Source organism: Mesoplodon bidens (genome assembly GCF_964165515.1).
Source record: "Mesoplodon bidens genome assembly, chromosome: 19".
Classification (NCBI taxonomy): Eukaryota; Metazoa; Chordata; class Mammalia; order Artiodactyla; family Ziphiidae; genus Mesoplodon; species Mesoplodon bidens.
In genome coordinates this window covers 14844097-14870948 of record NC_138179.1, presented here as the reverse complement: position 1 = coordinate 14870948, position 26852 = coordinate 14844097, and the positions used below count along the sequence as shown (strand labels likewise).

The 26852-nt window shown below is 46.1% G+C and overlaps 1 protein-coding gene across 2 annotated transcripts in view; it reads left to right on the top strand.

The window, feature by feature from the left end:
- PHF12 (PHD finger protein 12) overlaps nt 1-26852 on the top strand; it is a gene marked incomplete at its 5' end in the record, with an annotated part of 40158 nt that overhangs the window by 10448 nt on the left and 2858 nt on the right. For both annotated transcript variants that reach the window (XM_081218464.1, XM_081218463.1), the window contains 10 exons: nt 11255-11327; nt 13967-14360; nt 15528-15648; nt 16864-16996; nt 19043-19207; nt 21844-22002; nt 22621-23416; nt 24609-24734; nt 25453-25596; nt 26489-26587. In XM_081218464.1, the coding sequence (XP_081074590.1) occupies nt 11255-11327; nt 13967-14360; nt 15528-15648; nt 16864-16996; nt 19043-19207; nt 21844-22002; nt 22621-23416; nt 24609-24734; nt 25453-25596; nt 26489-26587 (2210 nt within the window). The remainder of the gene's footprint in view (nt 1-11254; nt 11328-13966; nt 14361-15527; nt 15649-16863; nt 16997-19042; nt 19208-21843; nt 22003-22620; nt 23417-24608; nt 24735-25452; nt 25597-26488; nt 26588-26852) is intronic.

Sequence of the window (26852 nt, the reverse complement as noted above, 5' to 3'; positions counted from 1 at the left end):
GGGTTGGCTATATTTAACTTTCCTTGATCTTGCTTGCCTTTTTTTTGAAAGAGCATCTTAAATGTAGGGAGAACTGTGTCACTAATTTTGACCTTTATTGAGAAACATTGTTTTGCTTTATCCCTCCTTGGTAGTCCTCTTGGTTTTGCCTGGTGTAGATGACACTTAGCCATTCTAACTCAAAGCAATTCCGACGCCTGATTCCATGATATCAGACATCTTTGACTTCAGGCTGCAGTTTGTGGTGTTGTAGGAAGCTGTATAGTAAGAAAAGTGTCTGCAGGTTATTTAAGTTACAGGAAAGAGCTCATGTGCAAGGCTTGTATGCTTGCTGTACACAAGCTTTCCACAAATCTTACCATTTGTGTGCACACATTCAGGCCCTTAGGGTGATTGTTCTTTGGTTAGGGACCATCTGAGAGAAAAGTGGGCCGAAGGGAAAAATCATGGCACTCTGTCTCTGACAAGTATGTTCAACTCCTAAATAGGTCACCAGGGGTATAACTGGAAGGCTTCAGAAGACCAAGTCTGCACTTAGCTGTGGCATCAAACCACGACAGCACAGTTTGACAGTGTGCCCAGGAGATTACTTCAGTCATGCGGGGTGGGGAGCTTTGAGGTTTCTGAGTAAAATTGGGGGAGGGGCAAGGGTAAGGGTAAAAGAAGAGGGGAATAAGTCCTGTGCTGTTTTGGCCCAAATAGTAACATTATTCTTTATTTTTTTTAATTTTTGTTTGCCTTGGGTCTTCATTGCTGCACATGGGCTTTCTCTCGTTGCAGCGAGCGGGGGCTGCTCTTCCTTGCGGTGTGCGGGCTTCTCATTGTGGTGGCTTCTCTTGTTGCGGAGCACGGGCTCTAGGCACGCGGGCTTCAGTAGTTGTGGCACACGGGCTTAGTTGCTCCGCGGCATGTGGGATCTTCCTGGGCCAGGAACCCGTGTCCCCTGCACTGGCAGGCGGAGTCTCTTTCTTTTTTCTTTTTTTTAAATTAAATTTATTTATTTTTGGCTGCGTTGGGTCTTCGTTGCTGTACACAGGCTTTCTCTAGTTTCGGCAAGGGGGGCTACTCTTGGTTGCAGTGCACAGGCTTCTCATTGCGGAGGCTTCTCTTGTTGCAGAGCATGGGCTCCAGGCGCTCAGGCTTCAGTAGTTGTGGCACGCGGGCTCAGTAGCTGTGGCGCACGGGCTTAGTTGCTCTGCGACATGTAGGATCCTCCCGGACCAGGGCTTGAACCCGTGTCCCATGCATTGGCAGGCAGATTCTCAACCACTGTGTGGCAGGAGGATTCTTAACCACTGCGCCACCAGGGAAGTCCCAGTAACATTATTCTTCCTCCTTCATTTTATTTTAGAAGACCCTGTCAGAGGAGAGTAAATGAAGCAGAAATCCTCCTTAGGGAAAAGCAGCTGAGCCTTGGGTAGAAACCCGCTCTCTGCATTTAGTTGGATTTCAAATAGATATTCTCCCTAAGATGTTATTGTTTTTAGTTTTCCCAGCCTTTATAGAATTTTAGGTCCAATATCTGTAAGATGTGAACTGGTCCAGATTCCCTGAGCTGTGCCTACAAGAAGAGTGTAGCCTATTTCCTTATTCTTGATAGTCCCACTAAAATTTGACCACGGAACAGTACCCAGTTTTCCATACCTTTGAGACTCTTATGGAATACACAATTAAAATTGTTGGTTCTTTCCAATGGAATATTATTAGAAAGTGGAGTATTAGAAAGTGACTGTTGGGGACGTATGTATACGTATAGCTGATTCACTTTGTTATACAGCAGAAACTAACACAACGTTGTAGAGCAATTATACTCCAATAAAGATGTTAAAAAAAATTAAAAATCAATCAATAAATAAAATCCTTTGTTGCCCAAAAAAAAAAAAAAAAAAAAGAAAGTGACTGTTGAGGCCAGAATATTGACTCTTTTCTAAAATAGGTGGTCTCCAGCATCCATCATAAGGTGAATGAATGAAGCCCATTTTTTAAATGTTTGCAGCCAGCTCATTTTCCATTGTAGAGAAGCCAGGATTGCAAGAATAGGCAAACCAGTGGTAGATCAGGTCCTGTGGCACCGGGCTTGGCCTATAGAGAAGTTAGCAGAGGCAAACACCTGTTATAACTGTTGGTGTTCTCCCCTCCCTCCTTCTTTCCCTGCACTTCTTATAACCCTCTTCTCCAGGTGTCCTTCACTGGGAGGATGCCCCAAGCCAGCTCTACATAGGAGGCAATAAAATTTGGGGGCACAGTCAGCTAGTTTGAAAGGATTATATGCCTGTGGAAGTGACGCAACTAGCTAAGTTTCTCAATAGGGCATTTGTAATGGCCTGGCACTTCATTGGCCTCCTTGTTAACACAGCTACTAAAGGCTCTGCATGAAAGAACCAGCAGCCCTTGTACTTTTTATGTACTTTGTGGCATTAGCTGCATTTGAGTCAGTAGCTGGGATAAAGGAGAGTAAGAAATTAAGGTTCAGGGACCCCCATGAACTTTCTCTCTGCTTTCATCTCTCCAGTATCCTTCAATATGACCCTCTTCTCTTCCTTTGAAAGGTAGGCCATCCGTGAAGGGAAAAGCTGATGCCCACACAAGTGTCCAGAGAAAGCTTACTATTGCTGCTGACATTTAAATTTCATTAAATTTTGTTCCCTCAAAACACAGACCATTAAATTTGGGAATTATTAATATAGCTTTTAATTTAAGTTTTAAAAGATAGTGTTAAATTAAACTTTACCCATCACCTCTTAGCTTTTCCAGGACAGAAGCTGATTTCAATTTATAAAAGGCTTGTTTTCTGTGCTGATAGATGCCTTTATAGATCAAGATGGCTGCTAGGAGGCTGGGACATGGTTGTGGTCCTGTCAGCGATCACCCTCGCTCCCCTTTTGACTGGTACCAACACATTTCCTGAGCGGGCCGAGAGCAGCAGGGCCAGTCTGAGAGAGAGGAGGCTTGTTCTGAGCATGTATTGTCTTCTGCAGTTGATCTTACACGATGCCGTGAAATACAGATGCAGGATTTTTATGTGGTAGTGGACCTCACATGGATGGATGAGACCCATGAACTGTGAAATTAAAAATCAAAACTGCTCAGTGCCGTTGTTTGCTTGCTGAATACCCCACCACCACCAAAAAGAGGGGGCGGGGAGGGACATACAGATGATGCGGGGCGGCGGGCAGCAGAATCTTTCTTAGTCTGATATTTTATTTCAACTGAAATGACTGTTTATGTAGCTAGAGAGCTTCTGATTCCTGGAGAATGACGGGTTCTGACAGGAGGGACCCTAACCAGGGTCATTTGACTGACCTCTTTTAGAAGAGAACCTGAGTGGAAGGCTGTTGTTGGTATATTGTGTGCAGACATGCTGTTTGCACAGTGCTCCTGTTAAGTGTTTGTGTTAAATAGAATATTTTTGTCAGTCCAGGAAGAGAAAATGGAGTGTGTTCTTTCTTAAGTATTTTTCATCCACTTGCTTCCTCTTGTCCTAAGACGTACACCAAAGCTTATGATTTGGTTAAGTGATATTTTCATGTCTCTCATGTTACATGTTACATGTTACATCAGTAACAACATATTAAAAAAAAAAAGTCCAGAGCCCAACACCATTTTTATCTGCATGTTGTAATGTAAAAAATAGGTCTCTGAAATAAAAGGCAGTCTTTTCTGCTTCTGTCTCCCTTCACCTCTCCCCTCCTCCCTTTGTTCTTTTGTTCCCCTCCCCCTTCTCTCTTCCAGTTCCATATTGAAAAACTGCTTGTGCTGGGTGGATAATTAACACAGAGCTATGGAGCAACAGGTCCCACTGGTGGCGACTAAATCTGAAGTAAATGTCGTGCAGGTTCACATATATTAATAGGCGAGGGAGATGAGTGAGGTTAGACTCCGATCAACCACACTGGTATATGACTTGAAATAGATCCTCTTAATTAGAGAGCCAAGAACTGTGACAACTACCAATATCTTCCACCTGCAGCCTCATTAGTGAATGAAAGAGGCATTCTAAATGAAGACTAGGCTCTGTCCTTGGGCTGTAAGTTGGGATCATCTGGCTCTGGGCTTTGAATCTTTGACACGGAGAGGTCTGTCAGTGCAGGCATTACAGTTAGCTGAGGGGTGTATGTTTGTGGTTTTCTCTTCGATGACTCCAGAAATAGACCAATCTAGACACCCTCTTCAGCAACAGAAATGCATCATTTGGATTTGTTTATGGAAGTTCAGATGCTAGAGTCCCGCTGCAGAGGTTGGCTTTAGTAGTTTTAGTTTGAAAAAATTCATGTCTTTGTCCAGCTTTTTAATTGGTTTGTGTGCAGATATTACTGTTAACAGTTTATAGGCCCTCTCAGCCCTCACAGGGAGCCACACCAAACTCTGAGACGCATACTCTTCAGTTGTACAATCTCTGAAGATTTAGAGCTCTGTTGTTATGAATTATTTTATAGCTAACAGTGTCTTCAAGATCAGGTAGTGGTTAAAATAAATAACAAGTTGGAGAGCAGTGAACAGTCACTTTCTGGCCAGGAATTGCAGGCCAGGGCTTTGTAACAAACGATCTGGAAGGAAACATCCATAGCCGTGAAGATGGGAAGATATTCTGCATGAGCGCCGTGCTCACAGGGCACTCTCTTCTCTGCCGTGGAGAAGGGTGCCTGTCTCGCAGCACCGCAGGCCATATTCTTTTGAAATCAGAAAATAAAATAAAGGCCCTTGGCCTGTTGGCTAAAGAGCTACCAGTTTTCCAAGACAAGCCAGCTCACATACAGAAAATGACTCTTCCAGGGCTCACCTTCCTTCCCAGGACGTAGACAGTTCTCAGAAGGAATCTAAAGTTTCAAATAATATTGTGTGCTAGGTGGACTTTAGTCTCTGTTCCCAGGGAAATGTCTCCACTCCCAGAACCCTCCTTTCATCAGGTAGGTTTTCAAAATACAGAAATATACCTTCTTCTAAAACTATAGTCTCCTCATGAACACCTCAAGATCCTTAACTTCACCATCTTTAAAGGATCACTGGCTTAATTACCATTTGCTGAATAGCAGTTGAGATGTGGAAAGAGTAGGGGAAAGGCCACCATCACCTTCAGGTACCAAAAGACCAAAGTTCTGAGGCTCTGTGTTGAGTCTGGCATCCATGAGCTGTTGAGTTTCATATAGGTCTGTATGGCAAGAATCAGAATCAGTTTGTAGTGGATTATATGTAGTCTCATTACCAACTGTCCTTTTCACATTATGATCCCTGAGAGCAAGGACCATTTCTGAAATATCACCACTTAGCACATTGCCTAGCATAACGTAGTGTCCAGTAAATGCTTGAGTGGATGAATGACTCTGGTCCTCTCTCCCTAAAGGCCATGTTTCTTGATGGGTTAGATCATAACTTGTTTGCTTTGTGTCCTTCCTCTAGCATGGTACCTCCAGTGTGGCATTGGTTAGTAAGCAGTGGGAACTCAATAAATATTGACTAAAGGAGAGGGGAATGCTCAACCCTGTGGTTGAGGAAGATACTGTTACGGATATTCCACCGTGTTCCCTAGAAATAAGAGAACTACCTAGAAATCAGATTGGGCTCAAGATTTGGAAGAACCAGGAAGCTGATTTTGGTTCTAATTCTGCTTTCTGACTCCATGGCTTTCGATAAGTCCGTTTAGAGATACCTGTATGATGGGAGCAAGAATTAATTTTCACAGTATGATGGTGAAGATCAAGTAAGAGCATCTGTGAATACACTTTGTGAACTGTAATAAACTAGTTGTAAAATGAGTTATCACTCTGCTATTTCTAAGCTTTAGCGATTAGGAAGCATATTGATGCCTTTACAAGCAGCACTGGCTCATTACAGTGTTTTCATGGTTTTTACTGCTGAGCAGCAGAAACTGATCATTTCAGCACTACCTGACTTTTAACTTTTAATGATTTCCTTTTGTAGAGGATGGCTCTCAGTACCCTGTCTTCATTGATATATGGGGATGAGAGGGAGCTGGAACAGAGCCATGTTTTTCTTGACAGGCATATCATGATTTAAAGATTCTGGCATGCATATAATTGTTTTGAAGTTCATACTTAACTTATGAGAACATGGTGGGGAAGGAGCTTTAAGATGGGTGGGTGAGGTGGGGAAGTCCTCAGGATGTGTATGTGAGTACCCCGAGGCTGCACAATCTCCTTTCTCCCTGGAATCCTTTCTCTGTTGACAGTATTTCTCATATGGAACAAAATTAGTCTGCTTGCAGGACAACATCTTCCAGAACTAGTTCCTGAGCTTATTACCCCAGTGGCAGCCTGTCTTTCCTTGAGTCATTTCATGAATCCTTTTCCTCTAGATGTTTGAGTTGAAAAACTGCCTTCTAATTTTTGGCTGCGTTGGGCCTTCATTGCTGTGTGGGTTTTCTCTAGTTGTGGCAGGCGGGGGGCTCCTCTTCCTTGCGGTGTGCAGGCTTCTCACTGCAGGCTTCTTGTTGCAGAGCGTGGGCTCTAGGTGTGCGGGCTTCAGTAGTTGTGACACGCGGGCTCAGTAGTTGTGGCGCACGGGCTTAGTTGCTCCGTGGCCTGTGGGATCTTCCCGGACCAGGGCTCGAACCCACATCCCCGGCATTGGCAGGTGGATTCTTAGCCACTGTGCCACCAGGGAAGTCTCCCCATATTTTCACATTTATTTCAAGATGCATGTTCTGTCTCTAAGAAAGCAGCAAAATCCCAACAAGGCCTCACTCTTTTAAATGTTCTGTGTCCTGTGTTCATCCTGGAGACAACACTCTTGACTTTCCTGCACAGCTCCCTAAACTCACAGCCTGAACTTTAGGGCAAACAAGAGGAACCTGTGGCCATAATCTACAGTTCTGAGAAATGTTTGTTCTTCAACGTGGTATCTCTGAAAGTGATCCTTTAGAAACCAATCAGGAGCTACTTTTGAGAGCCTCTTAATACAGATTTTGAGCATTTTACCCCTGTGTTAAGAAAGAGAAATGCTGAGGACACGGGGAGGGGGAAGGGTAAGCTGGGACAAAGTGAGAGAGTGGCATGGACATATATACACTACCAAACGTAAAATAGATAGCTAGTGGGAAGCAGCCTCATGGCACAGGGAGATCAGCTCAGTGCTTTGTGACCACCTAGAGGGGTGGGATAGGGAGGGTGGGAGGGAGGGAGATGCAAGAGGGAAGAGATACGGGGATATATGTATATGTATAGCTGATTCACTTTGTTATAAAGCAGAAACTAACACACCATTGTAAAGCAATTATACTCCAATAAAGTGTTAAAAAAAAAAGAGAGAAATGAGAAATCAAATTGTTTAAAGAGGGTTTAAGTAGGTTACGGTATGAAGTTCAAGCTTGCAAGTATGGACTTTGATGTCTTCTTATTGAAAACATAAGTAATTTCATGTGTGATTTAACCACCAAAACAAGTGTCTGCACATCCACATTGCCTTGCCTCATGACTTGGGCAGAGGGGGTTACATTCACTTCTTAGAAGCCCATTCTTTTAGTGTTCCCCAGTTCTTTAAAGCTTTATTGAGTACCTACTGTGTGCCAGGCATAATGCAGAGTGTAGAGATACAGAGGTAAATGAGGCAGAGAAGGAGATTCGGGTACATAAATATTTCACTGTAGTACGGCACAGAAGTGCTATAGGGAATCAGGGCCTGTCAGAGGAGTCTTCCCGGAGATAGTGCCTGACTTGAGCTCCAAAAGATAAGGCGTTCACCAGGTGAAGGAGTGGGTAGCAGAGAATGAGAATGAGCAGAGAAAGGGCTGAGAAACAGTGTGGACTGTGTAGGGAGCCACCAGACTGATGGAGCTGGGGAAGGGACAGGGTTCTGGCCTGCAGTACTGAGGAGCTTGAACTTTGTCCTGATGGGGTAAGGGCAATATTGAAGGGCTTTTTAATAAGGAGACTGATGTGATCAGAATTGTGGCAGAGGGCTTCCCTGGTGGCGCAGTCGTTGAGAGTCCGCCTGCCGATGCAGGGGACACGGGTTCGTGCCCCGGTCTGGGGGGAGCCCACATGCCGCGGAGCGGCTAGGCCCGTGAGCCATTGCCGCTGAGCCTGCGTGTCCGGAGCCTGTGCTCCGCAACAGGAGAGGCCACAACAGTGGGAGGCCCGCATACCGCAAAAACAAAACAAAACAAACAAACAAAAAAAGAATTGTGGCAGAATTATTCTGCCAGCAGGGTTGGAAATAGATTGAGGAGGGCAGGAAGGGTGGCCAGGGGGCCATTCACATCTTGGTAAAAGATCTAAGCCACTGCCACCTTGCCTCACCCTTCTGTGCTTTACATGTTTGGTGTAGGGTATCTTGGTACAAAACACAAAGTCAGTAGGCAGATGAAATGATGAAAAACAGAATGAGAAATGGCAGCCTTTTCAGGATTAGTTTTAATATGACAGCTGCTGAAGCATAGCAGAGTCTGCAGGCCTTTGCAAATTACATGCATGCATTTCATTTGTTTGGATATGGCCTATGCAGAAATATATTGGAGAGAACTAGGGAAGACTTTACAGGTGACATTCACTTGTGGTCCTCCAGGGCTTGAAGACCTGTCCCAGTAGGCCAATGTGCCTCCAGTTCTATGCTTCCTGGTAAGGATCCTCCTGAGATTCCACCAAGGAAACAGAGGATAGGAAGCAATGAGCTGTGAGGGCTTGGTGGACATCCTGACATGTATGCTCAGGGCTCCAGGGATGCATTGGCAAAGTAGGAGCTAGGAAAATTTGTCAAGCCAAGTGCTGTTTTAGGTAGAAACGGTAAAGCAGCCTAGCATTAAGGCCTGGGACTTAAGGGAGAGTCCTTATATATTCATAGTCCATATATATATATATATATATATATATATAAATAATTTTTTTTTTAGCATTTCTCAAGTATTTTGAAAAAAAAAATTTCCTCCATACCATTCCAAGTAGGTGACTCCCAGGAACCAAATGTAGGCATTTCTTAAGCATAAATGTAGCCTTATTCTGTATAGCAGTGGTTTTCAAACTTTGGTATTGAGCAGAATCACCAGGAGAACTTGTTAAACATGAATTGCTGAGCCCCACTCCCAGAATTTCTAATTCAGTAGGCCTGGAGTGGGGTCTCAGAATTTGCATTTCTTCTTTTTTTTTTTTAATTGAAATATAGTTAATTTACAATGTGTTAGTTTCAAGTGTACAGCAAAGTGATTCAGTTATACATGTGGATACACACACACACACATATTCTTTTTCAGATTCTTTTCCATTATAGGTTATTACAAGATGTTGAGTATAGTTCCCTGGGCTATACAGTAGGTCCTTGTTGTTTACCTGTTTTATATATAGTACTGTGTATATTTTAATCCCAGACTCCTAATTTATCTTCCCCTACCCCTCATCCCCCTATGCTATGCCATTTAGTAACCATAAATTGGTCTTCTATGTCTGTTAAGTCTTTTTCTATCTTCTAAGTGAGTTCATTTGTATCATTTTTTTTAGATTCCACATGTAAGTGATATAGGATATTTGTCTTTCTCTGTCTGACTTACTTCACTTAGCTGCAAATGGCATTATTTCATTCTTTTTTTATGGCTGAGTAATATTCCATTGTATATATATATCACATTTTCTTTATCCATTCACCTGTCGATGAACATTTAGGTTGCTTCCATGTCTTGGCTATTGTAGATGGTGCTGCTGTGAACATTGGGGAGCATGTATCTTATCGAACAGAATTTGCGTTTCTAATAAGTTCTCAGATGATGCTGATGCTGCTGGTCTGGGGACCACACTTTGAGAACTACTGCTTTATAGACATTATAAATGTGACCCTCCTAAGAATTTAATAAAATTTCATATGGTTCTTGGTGTAACCTTAATGGAAATCAATGATCTGGAGGAGCAGTAAGGCCAGCCCTACACAGCTGTAATGTTGATTCAGTGTTGAGTTACTGAGTGACTACTGTGTGTACAACCTCTATATTACAAAAATACAAAGAGGGAAGAGATCCAGTCCTTGTCTTGGTTCCTCTAATAAAAGAAGTAAGAGAATTGTCACACAAGGGAGAGCTGAAGACGGATGTCTGAGTAATCTGGGAAGAGCACATGGAGGAGCTGTGTGCTCAGTTATCTATTGCTGAATAACAAACTACCCCAAAACTCAGTGGCTTAAAATAGACGCTAGTTATTATCTCTCACAAATCTGCATGTTGACTAGGCTCAGCTGGGTGGTTTTTCTGTACACATTGTTATCTGGACTGCAGTTATTTGGAGGCTCAACTGAGCTGGCATGAACCAGGATGACTCAGTCACATAGCAGTAGTTTGTGCTAGCTGTTGGCTTGGAGTTAACTGGAGTGCCTTAAGTCTCCTCCATGTGACCTCTCAGCATGAGAGCAGGGCTCTGAGATGAAACATTGCAAGCATGTAAAAATGGAATCTGCAGGTCTCTTCAGACCCAGCCATGGAAGTTACAGCATTGTCACCTCTGCTGCATTCTGTTGGTCAAAACAACTCACAAGAGGGAATTCCCTGGCGGTCCAGTGGTTAGGACTCCACAGTTTCACTGCTGAGGGCACAGGTTCAATCCCTGGTCAGGGAACTACGATCCCATTGGCCACTAGCTGTGGCCAAAAAAAAAAAAAAAAAAAAAAAAGTCACAAGACAAGCTCAATTCAAGAGGAAGGAAATGGACTACTTCTGGGTGGAAGGAGTAGCAAAAAAATTGTAGGCATCTTTAGTCTACCATAGGCTGATTAAAGCAGGCCTTACAGGATGACTAGGGTTTTGGTAGGCATAGCTTTCAAGGGGAAGAGTTCTAGAGGAAGAAATAGCAAGTCTTCACTTTAACTAGGAGAAAAAGAACCCGAAAGGGGCCTGGGAAGATGGAAGGAGACCATTTTACAGAGGGCTTTGAACAGCAGATGGAAGATCTTGGACTTAAACTGGCAGGCTTTAAAAAGATGGTGGAGGACCTCTCTCTCAGTGATTTTATTAGCATGGTGCAGAGTTTGGAAATGACTCTTCAAGGCTCCAAACTAGTTCATTATATCTTTCCCTGTAAGCCCAGTGTGAACAGCTTTGGATTTGGCTTCTCCTTCTAAGATATGGGAAGGGATGCTTACTCCTTAGGTTATTGTAAATGATGCCAAGTAAGCATTTTGAAGGGTAAGAGAACCCAAGTAGTGCTGCAGGACTGGCCAGAATAGGAGTTGAGGGACATGCAGCTTTGTGTCAGACCTAGTTAGGCTTTTCCCTGCTGCATTAAAGGGTTAGTTACTTAGTCTTGCCCTTGTCTTTTCCCCACAGTAACCCTCCACTGAGTGAAGAGATGTTGCCTCCTGGGGAGTGGATGTGTCACCGGTGCACTGTTCGCCGAAAGGTAATAATACTGCTTTCTGAAGGCTTTGCTCAGGATGCCAGATCTAGAGCACTGATATTCTAGAGCTAAGACGGCTTGGCCCTGAAGGCATTTTTGTCCCTTCTTCTTGTCTCTTCCAGCCCTGGAATCACCCTCACACTCCCCATGGTGACTGTTTAGAATCCAGTAGGGCCTAAAATCCAAACATGGGCTGCTGAAATGGGCAGAAAAGGTGTGTTAATTTACTGAGCCATGTTCATTCACTAGTGACAGGAGTAGTCTGATCTCCTTGTAGACCTCCTGATAAGTGGCCTGAATGTGTCAGCCATATCCAGTGGCTGAAAGAGGCTGAAGAGGAAGGCGCTTCTCCAGCTTGATAGAAAAAGGATTCCCCTCACCCCAAGGCAAATAAGTTGCTGGTATCCAGAAGCTTGGCCAGGTGTGTGGGGTGGAGAGGACTTGGACCCACTTGTACCCCAGGTTGCCTAACCTTTCTTTAGCTCCCCTTCCCTCAGCTTTGATAATTCAGTACTGGCTTCGAGAACATAATTTTCTACTTTGAGAACTTCTGTGGGGTACGAAAGCTAAATGCTCCCTTATCAAAAAAGGAAGTAGGTGTGCTTTCACCCAGATTATGAGAGACCCAATCCTCAAATTATAGGCTGTGGATTCGAATCTGACTGTGAATTGTAAACCACTCCCTACCCTCCACCCCACACTAATTATACACCAAGCAACTTTCCTTTGTTATGACGTCACCTCTTTTCCTGGCCCCTCAACATGATGTCACAAGGAATGATTACTTCCTTGGTTACAGAAACAGGATGAGATGATTCAGAGATTGTGGTTTATGTGCGTAACAGTCTTCAGCCTTTAAGAAGAAGGTAAACAATTAGGCAGACCTTATTCTTCAATGTGTGCATAGGGTTCTTATTAAAGCAAGCCAAGGCCAAGTCAACCACCTAACCACAGCTGTAGTTTAATATCTCTTGAAGTCCACAAACCAGGGTGTCCTCCAGCTTGTCCTCCTCCCAAGATCTCTACCTGTGTGTCCCCAGCTAGATTAGAGTGGGGCCAGTTAGAGGCACCTGCCAGCCAGGAGGCCTTTCAGAAACTTGCCACTCAAAGAAGCTGGACTTGAAAGGGTTGGGAACAGCTGTGGCGGAAGAGATGAAGCCAGGAAGAGAGGGTGAAGAAGAAGAACTAACATTGTTTTAGTGCTCATCATAGCTGGGTTTTTACATGTGTTATCTCATTTAGCCCATACAGCCAACTATGGGTACTGGTGGTATATTCTCCTTTTTTTTTTTCCTCTCCCTTTTTAAAAGGAAGAAACCGAGGTTCACAATTGTAGAACTTACCCAAGTACTCAAAGGAATGGATACAGCCAAGATTTGAACCAAATTCTGTTTCGCTCCAAAGCCCTATTACTTCTTCATCAATTTTCTGGAAACAGAGCTACTTTCTGGGGATTATATTATAGTATGCCTTTTTCTACAGAGTGTGCTTTTCCTGAAATGCCACTCTGACCTGCTCTCAGATGGACCTCTGTGCCTACCAGTGCCAAAACTGCCTTTTGCACCATCACCTCTACAGCCCTCTGGCCTCCTGCAGTTACAGTGAAGTGGATTGAAATGATACATCCTGTGGGCCTCATCAACCTCTGATGTTCAGGTCTTATTCCTAGTGGAGGCTAGATCTTCCCCCAACTCAGAGCCATCCCTTTCATATATGTGATGCTCTTTATCTCTACCGTATCCCTGAGAGGAGGAGAAGAAAAGTCTTACTAGTCTCACTTTACACATAGAGAAATTCCTGCCCTCTGGCCTGAGTCACCTAAGGTCATAGGGAATCAGTGGCAGAACTGAGACAAGATCCCAGGTCTCCTGACTGGAGACCAGTGCTAAACCTTCATTTGACCACTCTATTTGGAGCCCTGGAGGAAAATGTATTATCAGTCATTCAGTCCTACTCTGTACACTTAATCTTTTTCCATGTCCCCACCTTTCCATTCAAAAAGTGTCACTGTCAGAGTTCTAGTTAAACTTGAGACATTGAAAGCCACCATTCTCGGACGCCATGATTGCTGGATCACTGCCCTCCACACACCACCCTTCCACCTTGTGGTGTGGCTGCCTTGCAAGTCAGCACCCAACCTCCCTAGACAGGGAGCTCTGCTTGCCTGTTTTACTTTTTACCTTTGCTTCTGCAGGTTTTTCCGTATTTTGAGCAAAGTTCTTAAAACCATTCAGGGCACTCCAAGGCAAACAACAGTGCTCTCCTTGATTCTCTACGTTATTCTCACTGTCCTCACTTAGTCTAAGTTTATTCTCACTGAATTAACGTTTTATCCCTTTACCCCCCCCCCACCTCGTGTACAGATACTGTGTATCATATGATGTGTGGTTTGTAAAATTGTTTCTAACTTTTGTACTTTTTGGTGATTCCCTGCTGCAGTGGTTTTGCCAGCTTTAGTTTAGTACAGCTATAGTTTTGTCAACTTTAACAGACCAGTGTTCCAAGTCCCCACCCAGGTGGATGAGTCTCTGATATTAGAGACTTCCGTGATTTTGGTTAGTGGTCTAGCAGGACTTTGTAGCATCCATCTCTTTCTATTTTGTGTCACTTTGTATGATGGGCCCACCTGTTTATTTGCACAGAAACGAGAGCAGAAAAAGGAGCTGGGCCACGTCAATGGACTGGTGGACAAATCTGGGAAACGGACTACATCCCCCAGCAGCGACACTGACTTGTTGGACAGATCAGCTAGCAAAACTGAACTCAAGGCCATTGCCCATGCCCGGATCCTAGAAAGGAGAGCCAGCCGGCCTGGCACGCCCACATCCAATGCCAGCACAGAGACCCCCACCTCTGAGCAGAATGATGTCGACGAGGACATCATCGACGTGGATGAGGAGCCAGTGGCAGCAGAGCCGGACTACGTGCAGCCCCAGCTAAGGCGCCCCTTTGAGCTGCTGATTGCTGCCGCCATGGAGCGGAACCCCACCCAATTTCAGTTGCCCAATGAACTGACTTGTACCACTGCACTACCAGGTTAGCCAGAGTGTCATATCCTCTCCCCTACCCTGGCTTCCCCAAAGGACACTTGTCCAACTAAAGGGCTGTGCAGCCTGTGAGGTCACTGTCCCTGTAGCCACTGTCTCAGGTTCCTGTTCTTGGTTCGAGATCTTTGCAGGTTTACAGTGCTTACTCAGTTTTCTATTTTCCACCCTTCCCAGTATCACTTTAAAAAACAAAAAAGGTAATACATACACATAGTTCAAAAATCAAAAAAAAAAAAAAAAGGGTTACAATGAAAAATTTCACACCCATCCCTGTCTGCCATTTGCCTAGTTTCTACATTCCTACCCCTTACAGATAACCACTGTTTGGTTCTTATGTAACTCCTAGAATTTCTTTATATAGATGTACCATAATTTATTTAGCCAATTTCCTATAAATGGAAATTCTGGTTGTGCTTCTGGTGTTACCACAGATACTGTTTCAACAAATAATTTTGTAAATACGTCATTGTATACATGTGAGTGTATACATGTGAGTGTATCGGTAGGATAAGTAGGATAGATTACTAATACTAGAATTGCTGGGTCAAAAACTATGCATTTATATTGTTTTTAAACTATGCACTTGTAGTTTGATGGATATTATAAATTGCCCTCCATTCCCTTTTTTTTTAAAATCAACTCATGGCTTCTACTTGATACCACAAAGCATCTAGATCTTATTTTCTTCCCAGAGAAAGTGAAATTGGCAGGCTTAAGAAACTTGCTGGTCAGTAGGATGCATACAGACTCAAAGCTTTTCTACTTTCTATAAAAATACAGTAAAATTATACTCTTTTCCTCAGCCGCCTTCACAGAACAGTCTTTATTGACCATTTGACCTGGGCATTTCTATTTCTTAAGTCACCAGTATCTAACCTAGGTTTCTGACCACTTCTTGTCTGCAAAACATTTAGATGTGTTTCTGCCATAGAGCAAGTGACTTGTGATCTTAGTTCTGACTTATATCTCCCTTTTCCTCCTTTCTCATTCTTTTTCTCACTTGAAACCAGCCCAGGGGGCTTCAGAAGGAGATGCATGTCCAGGCCATGACACATGCTTTTACTAAGACCTGTTCCTCGGACTTACTGTTGTTTCCATATCCCAAACTAGGAACTCTCCATCAGGGAAAATTCAACACCACCAATTTCTCTTCTAGGTTCTAGCAAGAGGAGAAGAAAGGAGGAAACCACAGGGAAAAACGTTAAGAAGACACAGCATGAGTTAGATCACAATGGTCTTGTTCCCTTACCAGTCAAAGTCTGTTTCACGTGTAACAGGTATTTTTCTTCCATAGCAAGAGGCTCTTCCTCATATTTAGCAAATGTTTTTCTCTCTTCTATTGTCTCTTCCAAACCATGTGTGTTAAGTATAGATAACCCATATTCTGATGGTATGAGTACAGAGAGACTGAGTGACTAATTGACCAGAGCCTTGAATGTTGTAACAAAGAATTCTTGAAGAATCACGGTGCAGAAGTACTGTAAACCGTGTTTATAGAGGCTAGAACGAGAGGAGTTGGACTTAAAATGAAGCATGAGATATTTAGACTGGCTAGCAGGAAGAACTGTGGCCAGCAGAGGCGCACATCCCTGGAAAAGGCAAATGATTTTTAAAGCACTAAAGATGAATTTTAAAGTAGTACAAATATCCATACTAGCTGGTATGCATCAGACTGGATGACTTCCAAAAGCCTCTGGGCTGCCCCCATTGTAGCTTCCCTGGGACGCTGGTTCCCTTCAAATAGGATCTCCTCAGTGACAGGAACCAGCTGCTTCAGTTACTGAAGCTGGACTTGGATGTGTTAGAAGGGCAGGATAGCAGGAGAAAATAGCTATCAAAAAGAAATGTTCCACAGCAAAAGCTATAGGGAACCAGATAGTAAAGCAGCAGAACTCTGAGCCACGCCCAAACTGTGTCTCCAGAATAGCTTAAGGACTCACTGAGTATCGTAGTTACAAATCATAATTGGCATTAGCTTACGTGCCCTCCCTTGATCTATGCTTACACGAATACATTACAAAATCATTTTTCCAGCACAACTCTCTGGTTGTCAGTTTTGCTGAGTACTTCATGTGGAAGAGAAATCTTTTCCTCTTGTAGTATAAGGCTCTGGAAAGGTTGCTAGTGTTTTTTTGTTTGTTTGTTTGTTTTTAAACTGAGGTAGTTGCTTTCCTTTAAGGAGTAGAAAGATCAGAGCGGGGTTGGCTGTCTTCCCGCAGTGGGTACCAAGCACTGATCACTCCTGCTGTGACAACCACTTTAGCTTTCTACTCCAAAAAAATTCACTTCTCCACGTCCCTCTTAGAAGAGAGAATGAGGAGCCTGGTGGTAGCCCCCAACTTCATCCATCTTCCTGAATGTAACGGGATTATTGGGGAGGAGGGTGTGGGAGCACATTGTTAGGATTAAGGAAGGCCAGCGGTTCCACGGTGCAGAGTTGGTTTGAATTCTCCCACCTTGCCATAGAAATGGCCTGTATCTCTTTTTTGCAGGAGTTGTCGCGTGGCCCCTCTTATCCAGTGTGACTATTGCCCCCTCCTGTTCCACATGGACTGCCTCGAGCCACCGCTCACTGCCATGCCCCTGGGCAGATGGATGTGTCCGAATCACATCGAACATGTGGTGGTAAGCACAGCAGTGTCCTTCAGTCCTCTGTGGGCACAGCTGGGGCATGGACTGATTCAGTGGGAAGCCTAGTGTAGTCAGCTTTGTACGAGAGTTCACTTTAGTCTCTCAGACACGGGTTTCTGCAAACCATCCTGCTCAGTTCTGATTACTCTGACATGCCTCAGCTGTGCATTTAGCCTTTTCCCACAATGCCTTGTTTCAGTCGCACTGACAGACTTAACCCACTAGCGCTTGGCTATTCGTGAATTATTTCCTCTGTAATGAATTAAGCAGTTGGTTTTACAGCCCTAAAAGGGGGAGTGCATTAGACCCAACCTTATGCAAATAAATGCTCTTCCATTCTTCTTGCTTCTTGTTTTTAGAGGGAACAAACTAAGAAAATTCTAAAATATTTATTCTCGTAGCACTGGCAGTTAACTACCCAGTAACTTTGGAGAACTGAAGAATTGACACAGATAACGGTATTCCAGACAGTCAACCACTTATTGAACACCTTATGTGTCCTACGCACCAAATGAGGCTCTTGCCCTTCTCTTCTTTCTTTACAAAGACCTTGTCATGGCCCATAATAGGTGTTCAGTAAGTAAGTTGTTGAATGAATGAATGAATGGTATGAGGGTGCTATTATCTTATCTCCCGGGAGGTTTGGTTACATTTTCCAGACTGCTTCCCGAGGCTAGAATAGAACTGTAATTTGCTATCTCCAAAAGAGGTTTAGGACATTTCCTGATAGGCACGGTCACTCAGAAGGTTGAATGGGAGAGGGCCTCAGGCAGAGCAGCTCCCTTATAAGAGCAGCCTTTCCAAATTAAAGGGTAATTGCTTAAGGCATTGTCCATCAGATGAGGATAACCATGGGATGACTGCTTGCCTTCAGCGTGAGGGTGTGCTGTCCACTTTGCACCGAGAGGAACTTCAGTTATAGACTTGAACGTAGGGAGAAAAGGTTTGTTTGGCCCTCTTCGTTTGACTAATGCCACTCAGAAAAGTTTACGTAGGAGGAAGGCTCTCTGCGAGGCTCAGTGGTCTTGTTTTGCCTCTTGCTGAACCAGAAAAAACCAACCATGAGCAGTCAACCCAAATATGAATCTGTAAGAGCAGCTTTCCAGCAGATGAGAAATTATTAATTGGGTGACTTTTTATTAGCCGCTTAGGGGTTTTTCCTAATGTACTAGGTAGGAAGCTGCCACATAGATCTTTTTTTTTTTTTTTAACATTTATTTATTTGGCTGCATCGGGTCTTAGTTGTGGCAGGCTGGCTCTAGAGTGCACAGGCTTAGTTGCCCCGCGGCATGTGGGATCTTAGTTCCCCCACCAGGGATGGAACCCGCGTCCCCTACATTGGAAGGCGGGTTCTTAACCACTGGACCACCAAGGAAGTCCCCTTTTCTTTTAGTTAATGTGTAGGGGACCAGATGTAGAAGAGGAAAAGAGGCATCGTTTCTTTATGCCTTCTCTATGCAGCTGCACAAACTTTTCTTCCCTCCTTATGGCCTCTGAGAGCAGTCCTAGGTTTTCTGCCTGCTGTAGAGCAAGGCTCTGGTATCCAGATGGGTTCACTCATGTTCCCTAGTACCGTGGAGGAGGAGTAGGGCAGGAGACACAGTATTCTGGTGCTGATCTCACCTGTCAGCCAAGCTCCCATACAGGAAACAGTCTTGCTTCTGGTGGGAGGAAATCCCTTGCTAGGAGGGGAGTCTGGAGCGCTCTAGGGCCAAGGCCTGCATCTCCTCTGAACCCTATATGCTGGATAGACGACTGTCAGAGGCTGAATTTGGAAGGGCACTTCTTGGCTAATTCCCTATTCTTGTACCCCTCAAGCCTCCCCAGGGAGTAGGAACTAGGCTGGACTGGGCAGGGTTAAGGCAGAACGTCTCAGCCATGTTCCCTGGCCCTCTGACGGGAGTGTTGACATACCAGCACCTGACAGAAGGAGCCCATTTGGCCCAGGGCTTCCTCTTTTTTAAAAGTAGAGAATAGAGTTAATTGGGAGGGGGATGCATTCTGAACTTCACTGCAGGAGTGTGTCTGCTCTGTCCCTAGCTGAACCAGAAGAACATGACGCTGAGCAATCGGTGCCAGGTGTTTGACCGTTTCCAGGACACCATTTCACAGCACGTTGTCAAAGTGGACTTCCTGAACCGAATCCACAAGAAGCACCCTCCTAACCGCCGCGTGCTCCAGTCGGTCAAAAGGAGAAGCTTGAAGGTGAGTCACAACCTGGTGCAGGCAGGATGGTGGTCTCCGATTGCCTTCCTGGGGTAGACAGAGGATCATGGTCCCAGTTTTACAGATGGGGAGACTGAAGCCCCTGAGATCTGTCTGTGGTGTCTTAGCAAGTAATGAATGTGACCATCATTTTAATACTTGGGGATGGTGGTCAGGAAACCCCCAAGTGGGCCTTCAAACTCGGCCAGGTTTCTAGTTCTCCTGAGGATAAGTGCCCTTTTAGCTCCTCCCAACAAACTTAGGTGTGCTCTGCTTTTACTGCCCCTTGCCTGGCACTCATTCCATCTGTTTCTGTTAGATGGCCCCTTTCCTACAGCTGTTGGGTGAGGGGAAGGTGGGGGTGATTAAGCAGAAGGCCTTATGGAAGGTGAGGAGCTATCCATTTTTCTGGGCTGCTGTTAATGTATCACCAATACTCAAAAAATTGTGACACTGGTACAGCCTCACATTTGTGTGCATTTGACAGCTGCTAAAAGTGTGTCCACAGAGATGGACAGGAGTATTTCCTTCATTGAAAAGCATTTGGTAGTATTGAGGCTCTCATAAACCGTTCGGTCTCATTCATTTAACCTAGAGAGCGCAGCACTATATACCTGAATCTGAACTTGATTTTTCTCTTTTGAAATAATCCTGCAGACAGCCCCATGCACCAATGGAAAACAGCAATTCTCAAATATGGCCACTTGGTGGCAGCCACACTTTAAAATCACTCATCACACTTCCATTGGGTGTCAGCGCTAGCAAGATGTTAACTGTTGAAAATTGTATAACAAACTCTTAACTGTGTAAGTATTTATGCGTCAGTAGAAACACCAGTTTTCCAAAGTTAAATTAAGGTATTTGCAGTTGAGGGTAGGGTATATTGGAGGTGACGTGCCTCATACCTTAGTTAAACATCTAAGAGTAATCTCAGCTGTGTGGTTCACCATGTGAATTGGGAAGAAAGCCTGGCTGCTGAAGTGAACAGGCCAGGAGGCCTTGATAAAATCCTGTTGTTTTATGATGCCCCCTCCCCCTTTTTAAATGTTTCCTTATTCTCGAGGAAAATCCAAGGGTATGAGTTACCTGAAAAGCATTTTGTTCTTAGACAGTTTGAGAGTGAAATGAAGACTGTAGTACCAGAGGACAGTGGCAGGGAACCGCTCCAGCTCTGTTCTGGAACGCTGGCCTTCATCCTTGACGTATAGCAGTGCAGGCAAAATCACCTGAGAGCCTCACATCTCCTCTTTGCTGTGGGTTCCTCTTCCCCCTGCCCCTTCTCTTCCCGAGGGCCAACCTTCGGCTAGCCCACTGCCCCATTCCTCCACTCCCGATTCCCGGATGACCTCAGACAAGCCCGTAGCACCAGCCACCACTGTTAGTGGTGATGACTCTCAATTCCATGTTCCGTGCCTTTCTCGTCATACCTAGATTCGTATCTGCCTGCCCATCCCACAGACACCTCAGTCTCAGCCTGCTCAAGACCAAAAGTCTTCTGCCTCCAAATCTGCTCTTCCTCTTGCATCTCCTGTTTCAGTCAATGACAGTGATCTCTACACAGTCCCTCAAACCAAAGTTCAGCTCTTCTTCCCTTATCCTCTGTAAGGACTTGGTCACCAAATCTGTTGGTTCTCACATGTTTTCCAAGTCCACCTCCCCTACCTTTAGTTCCCCTTTGTCTGCCTGGAAGTTTGTCCTCAACTTCCAAGTCTCAGCTCAAATACCGCCTTGCTTTGACATCTTCCCTAATCCAAGCTCCTGCCCCCCAGACAGAAATAAGCGCTCTCTGTTTTTTATAGCTCCTTAGACATGCCTGTCTTCTAGGACCCATTTACATTGTATTGTAATGTTTCTGTGCTTATCTCCCCACTAGACTGTGAGCTCCTTGGGGGCAAGCCTTAAGTTTTGTTCATCCCTGGATCTCTAGGACTTGGCATAGTGCCCAGACTCAGGAGGCACTCAATAAATGTTGATTGAATGTATGAATGACTCTTTGCTTGTATGGCTCTTTCATTCATACGTGGTGTGATTCAGAGTGTGTCTTCTGTCTTTTTGCAACAAACAGGTCTTCAATTGTTTTGTGAGTCATGAATGAATGGATGAAGAAAACTGACATTGATTGAATGCTTAGCACGAGATGGGCCTCACGCTGAGCATTTCCACTGTGAATGTGACCTTATTTAACTTTTTATCTCTCAGATACTGCTCACTCATCTCTCAAATTTGATACTGATCAATAAGAGCCTAGAGCACCAATTGGAAGCCCTGCCCAGTGGCCGTCCTGTACTTTTTAGGCCCGAGCAGAAGGCAGCATGCCGGAAGGCCTAGTTTCTGCAGCCCTTGGACCTTGATGAAGAAAAGTGGGAGATATGGCTGCTGTTTCCAGTTCTGTGCCTTCTCAGGCGCGCGCGCGCGCGCGCGTGCGTGCGTGTGTGTGTGTGTGTGTGTGTGTGTCAGAGTCAAAGAAATGGAGGTACAGAGCAGTAGCAGCGCACTGGGCCCCCTCGTCCTTGCTGGACACCGTAATGGGTGACTTCCCCTTGGGCATCAGCACCACAGACGGAAGAGCATGGCCAGGGCAGAATCCACTGGGCCTGTTGGCACCGTCACCCTCTCCTTCCTTCTATCCTGAACAGGTTCCCGATGCTATCAAATCTCAGTACCAGTGTCCACCCCCTCTCATTGCACCCGCGGCCATTCGGGACGGGGAGCTGATCTGCAACGGGATCCCTGAGGAATCACAGACGCACCTTTTGAACTCTGAGCACTTAGCCACCCAGGCAGAGCAGCAAGAGGTGAGTGAAGGCAGGGCCGGGATTCCAAGTCCAATCTTCCTTCCACCTCGCCGCAGCTGTTAATTGGAAGTCATTCTCATCTCCATCTTCTGCAGCCCCACCCTCCCCATCCCTGAGCCCCCCACCACCACCCCGCCCCCTGAGTTGAATGTTCCAGAGAGAACCTCTGGCTCAGATCCTGAGGCAAGTAAGAGAACTACACAGTCACCTGGTCTGCTTCTCTCCATCAGTCCCCCAGTGTGCTGTGAGACGGGCAAATCTGTCTTGTAGAAACAGATCAGTAGACCTATAGAGAAGTTAGGTGACAGTGCTGGACACACAGCAGGTGCTTGGGTGCTTGCTCAATATTGGTGACAAGGTGAGCCTTAGGGGCAGAGTCAGAACGGGAATCCCAAGCTCTGCTGACCAGGGTGTTGCCTGCCGAGTATAACAGCAAGCCTTGCTTGGGAATGGAAATGGAACCCTCTCAGGAGTCAAGCACACCCTCTCTGGGCATTCGCGATGGGACCTCGGAAGCAGTGCTTGTCAGCTCTGCTGTAGCCCTGGCCGCTGTGGCAGGAAGGACCAGCGCCTCCCAGGCCTCTCACCCTCCTCTCCTCTCCTCTCCTTCCGTTGCAGTGGCTCTGTAGTGTTGTTGCGCTCCAGTGCAGCATATTGAAACATTTATCTGCTAAGCAGATGCCTTCGCATTGGGACTCTGAGCAGACAGAGAAGGCTGATATTAAGCCTGTTATTGTGACTGACAGCTCAATCACCAACTCCCTGCAAACAGCTGACAAGGCACCTACACCTTCCCACTACCCCTTGTCCTGCCCCTCAGGGCTTAGCACCCAGAATTCCCTGAGCTGCTCTCCACCCCACCAGCCCCCAACCCTAGAGGACATCAGCTGCAGTTCTTGTGCGGAAAAATCCAAGAAAGCCCCCTGTGGGACTGCCAACGGGCCAGTGAACACAGAGGTGAAAGCCAATGGCCCACACCTCTACAGCAGCCCCACTGATTCCACGGACCCCCGGCGACTTCCAGGCGCCAACACCCCCCTACCAGGCCTCTCACACCGGCAAGGCTGGCCTCGGCCCCTCACGCCACCAGCGGCTGGGGGGCTTCAGAACCACACCGTCGGCATCATTGTGAAGACAGAGAATGCCACTGGCCCCAGCTCTTGCCCCCAGAGGAGTTTGGTTCCTGTCCCAAGCCTACCCCCTTCCGTTCCCAGCTCTTGTGCCAGCATCGAGAACACCAGCACTTTGCAAAGAAAGACTGTCCAATCACAGATAGGACCTCCGTTGACAGATTCAAGGCCACTGGGCTCACCCCCAAATGCCACCCGGGTGCTCACTCCCCCCCAAGCAGCAGGAGATGGTATCTTGGCCACAGGCGCCAACCAACGATTCTGCTCACCAGCGCCATCGTCAGGTGAGTGCTGCTCAGCCTTTCATGCTCTTCCTGACAAATAAGACTTAAGATTCAAAAAACACTTGTATCCCTGTAAATATGTCAGAGGACTCTGATGTCCGTACTATTTGTCCTCCCCCTGTTTCTATGATAGAAGAGAAAGTACATGTTAACTTGTCCCTATTTTGTAGGCGGGACTGCTTAGGCTCTGAAAGTGATTTCCTTAAGGTAACCTACCAAGTCAGTGCAGGATTCGAACTGTGGCCTGGGTCTTCTCACTCCACCGTCCCACACCTTCCAGGCTTAGTCTTCTGCCTGCTTTGTTCCTTCACCTTAGAGGAAAGCAGCATGCTCTCTGGAGCCACTGTGGTCATCCTGAGGTTCTGGGTGATAGCTTCAGTGTTTCATGATCCACACCGGAAACTAGATCCACACCTGATCCAGATTCTCAGAGAGAGCTCATTTGAAGGAATTTCCATGTCAGGGAGTGCAGATGCCCGCAGATGTTGGTCTGGCCCAAAAGCTTGCCCTCGGGCCACATTCCAAAAGGCAGTCCCTTAATCCATACTTGGCCTGGTGTAGACCTGCTCTTTCAGCTGTCCCCAGTCAGCATTCAGGACCTCAAGGTTGCTGACCCCAGCATCTGAACCAGGTTTCAGATGCTGCTGGAACCCCCTGTGGTCTCTCCCGTCTGAACTGAAGCTGGCCTCCTAGTCAGCTGGGAGTCTCGGTAACCAGGTGACTGTGACTTCTCTGCATGGGGGCCCCTGGTCCCAGGATGGCCCCTACTCTCAGGCTCTTTTCCTGTTCTGTTTACCTCTTAATACCAACCTGGATAGATTTTGCACCCCGTGAGTCCAACTTGAGTACGCAGGAATTGCAGAGGCGGGCACCACTTACTTGAATGAGCAGAGGCGGCAGGGAGGTAGTCGTGGCCCAGCGAATGCAGCTATCCCTCCACGTTCCCCAGAGCAGTAGATTTCACTTGTTCTCGGTGCTCTGGAGACTCCTGCGTGCCCGGGTGCATTGTCGTTCCATCTGCCCTTCCTCACCACACGTTTTTAGCTCTAGGAGTTCCAGAGCCTATGGGGTGAGAATCAAGAAGGGAACATCACCTTGGGTCCGAAATCCAGACCTGTCTCAGCAGTGGGGGATTGGACCGGTGGGTTTCCCTCAGGCGACGTAAGTAACAGTCTTCCTGCTCCGTCCCCAGATGGCAAGGTCAGCCCCGGCACGTTATCCATAGGAAGCGCTTTAACCGTACCCTCTTTCCCAGCCAACTCTACTGCCATGGTGGACCTCACCAACTCACTTCGAGCATTTGTGGATGTCAATGGAGGTGAGTGAGCGAACTGCTGCTCTGCCACCAGCGGCTGTGGTGAAGGTGCTGCCCCTGTGCAGCATTCAGCTCGTTGAAAAGGGCACAGAAGGGATGCCTGATCTCAGAGGGCTGGGAGGTGGGTGGGGGAGTGGGGTAGGAAAGAAAGCCCCTTCTCCTGTTTCTGCCTTATATACGTGCATATACACATAGTCAGAGACGAAGGGAGAGCAAAGCCAAGCTGAACCAGTGAGAAGAGAAGAAAATCACTTTAGGCAGATCATCTGGACTTGAAGAATAAAACCAGGAGGAGCCTTGCTCCCAAAGGAGGGATCTCATCTGTGAAAAATCCCCAGAGTCAGGGAGAACTGGGGCAGGTCTTGATCTCTGTGAACAGGGTGGGTGGAAAATCCAAGCCTCAGTGTCAGACATCTGGGCCCTCCCCCACAGGCAGGCAAGTGGTTTGTCTTGCTCCACTTTCTAGGACCGCTGTACCTAACATTAAGCTACCCCACCGCAGGAGGCGTCTGCACAGGCTGCGTTGGCGTCTGTCTCTCGCTGCAAATGGCTAGTGAGGTGCTCAGCTCCAGATCCTTGTACCACTTTGTACTCTGTGTTGTTGAAGAGGATCACTTGGCTGGATTTGAGGAATGCTGACATAGTTGCTCTGTGATGCTCACCTACTTCCGCATTCCATTTCCTCCTCAGCAGCTTTTTAATCTTTCTCTTTGGTTAATAGAAATCGAGATAAATATGCTGGACGAGAAGCTGGTCAAGTTTCTGGCCTTGCAGAGAATACATCAGCTTTTCCCCTCCCGGGTCCAAGCTTCACCGGGCAGTGTCGGGGCACATCCGCTGGCTTCTGGAGGGCACCACACAGAAGGTGCGCATGTCCATATCTGCCACCACACCACACTGTTAGATCTACCCTCAGTGTGTGTGAACAGCCATCTCCTCCCCATGGAGAATCTCAGCTTTCAGTATCTCAGTCCTCCATGTATGCCTTTACTGGGCTTAATAAAACACCGTGGTTTCTTTTCTCAGAAAGCAGAAACAGGATGGCAACCACAGCTTTCAGGTCAGACTCGGGAAAGTCTGCCGTAACTCTTTCATACGCGTCCCCTTTGAGACACAGAAAGCAGCTATGAGTGCCTTTGGGTATTTGTGGTGTGCTTTCTGCTCAATTGCTCTCAAATATTTGAGTTAGAAGAGTTTCCCAAAAGGTTAACTCTGCTTAGGATAGCCCTTTGAGCATTAGCCATTAAAAGCCTTGCTGCTTAGAAGGTGGTCCCCAAACCAGTAGCATCAGCATCACCTAAGAGCTTGTTAGAAATGCAGAGCTCAGGCCCCACCTCAGACCTATGGAATCAGAATCTGCATTTTAACAAGAACCCTAGTGATTCATATTCAAAATTAGAGAAGCATTGGTCTGTGCCTTCTGTTGTGTTTTTTTTTTTTAACAGCCTCCCTATAGTATCAGTTGGTATATCCTTGATAAACCAACAAGCAGCCCAGGTGCTTCAAGTACTGTCATCCTTGAATTATATGGTCATCTTCAAAGATGGTCCTTCTTATTACCCATGTGGGAAATGCTGTAAGTGGGGAGAGAAAGCCTCACCCTGAAGCAGCCTAGTGTCAGATGTGAGTTTGGAAAGATGACTCATCCAGTGGGATTATTTTCTTCAGGCCATCGCCAAAGGTCCAGGTTCTGTTGATTTATGTTTGGGCCCCAGGTTCTGTTTCTGAATGGTCACATCCCTGTGTTTGCCTTGTAGTGCCGAGAAGGGAAGTACAGGCCCGAGCTGTGTTCTACCCTCTCTTAGGGTTGGGAGGAGCTGTGAACATGTGCTATCGAACCCTCTACATCGGGACAGGTAAGCCAGCTGGGAGAGGTGCTGAATCTGTTCGGCCCTAAAGATTGATACTCTTACCCACAGAGGCTAGAAAGGGAGGGAAGCCCTCTCCAGGACTGACGGGTTTAACCCAGCAGACGTCTGGACAAGAGGGACTAAGAAAGGAGACCATCAACTGCTTGTCTTCCCTGCTTCAGGCCTTTTTTGCCTTGTGCCCAGTGTGGCATCCGGAGGGCTGAACGTCAGCTCTGACTGCCACCCAGTGAGGCATTTTAAACCCTGCAGG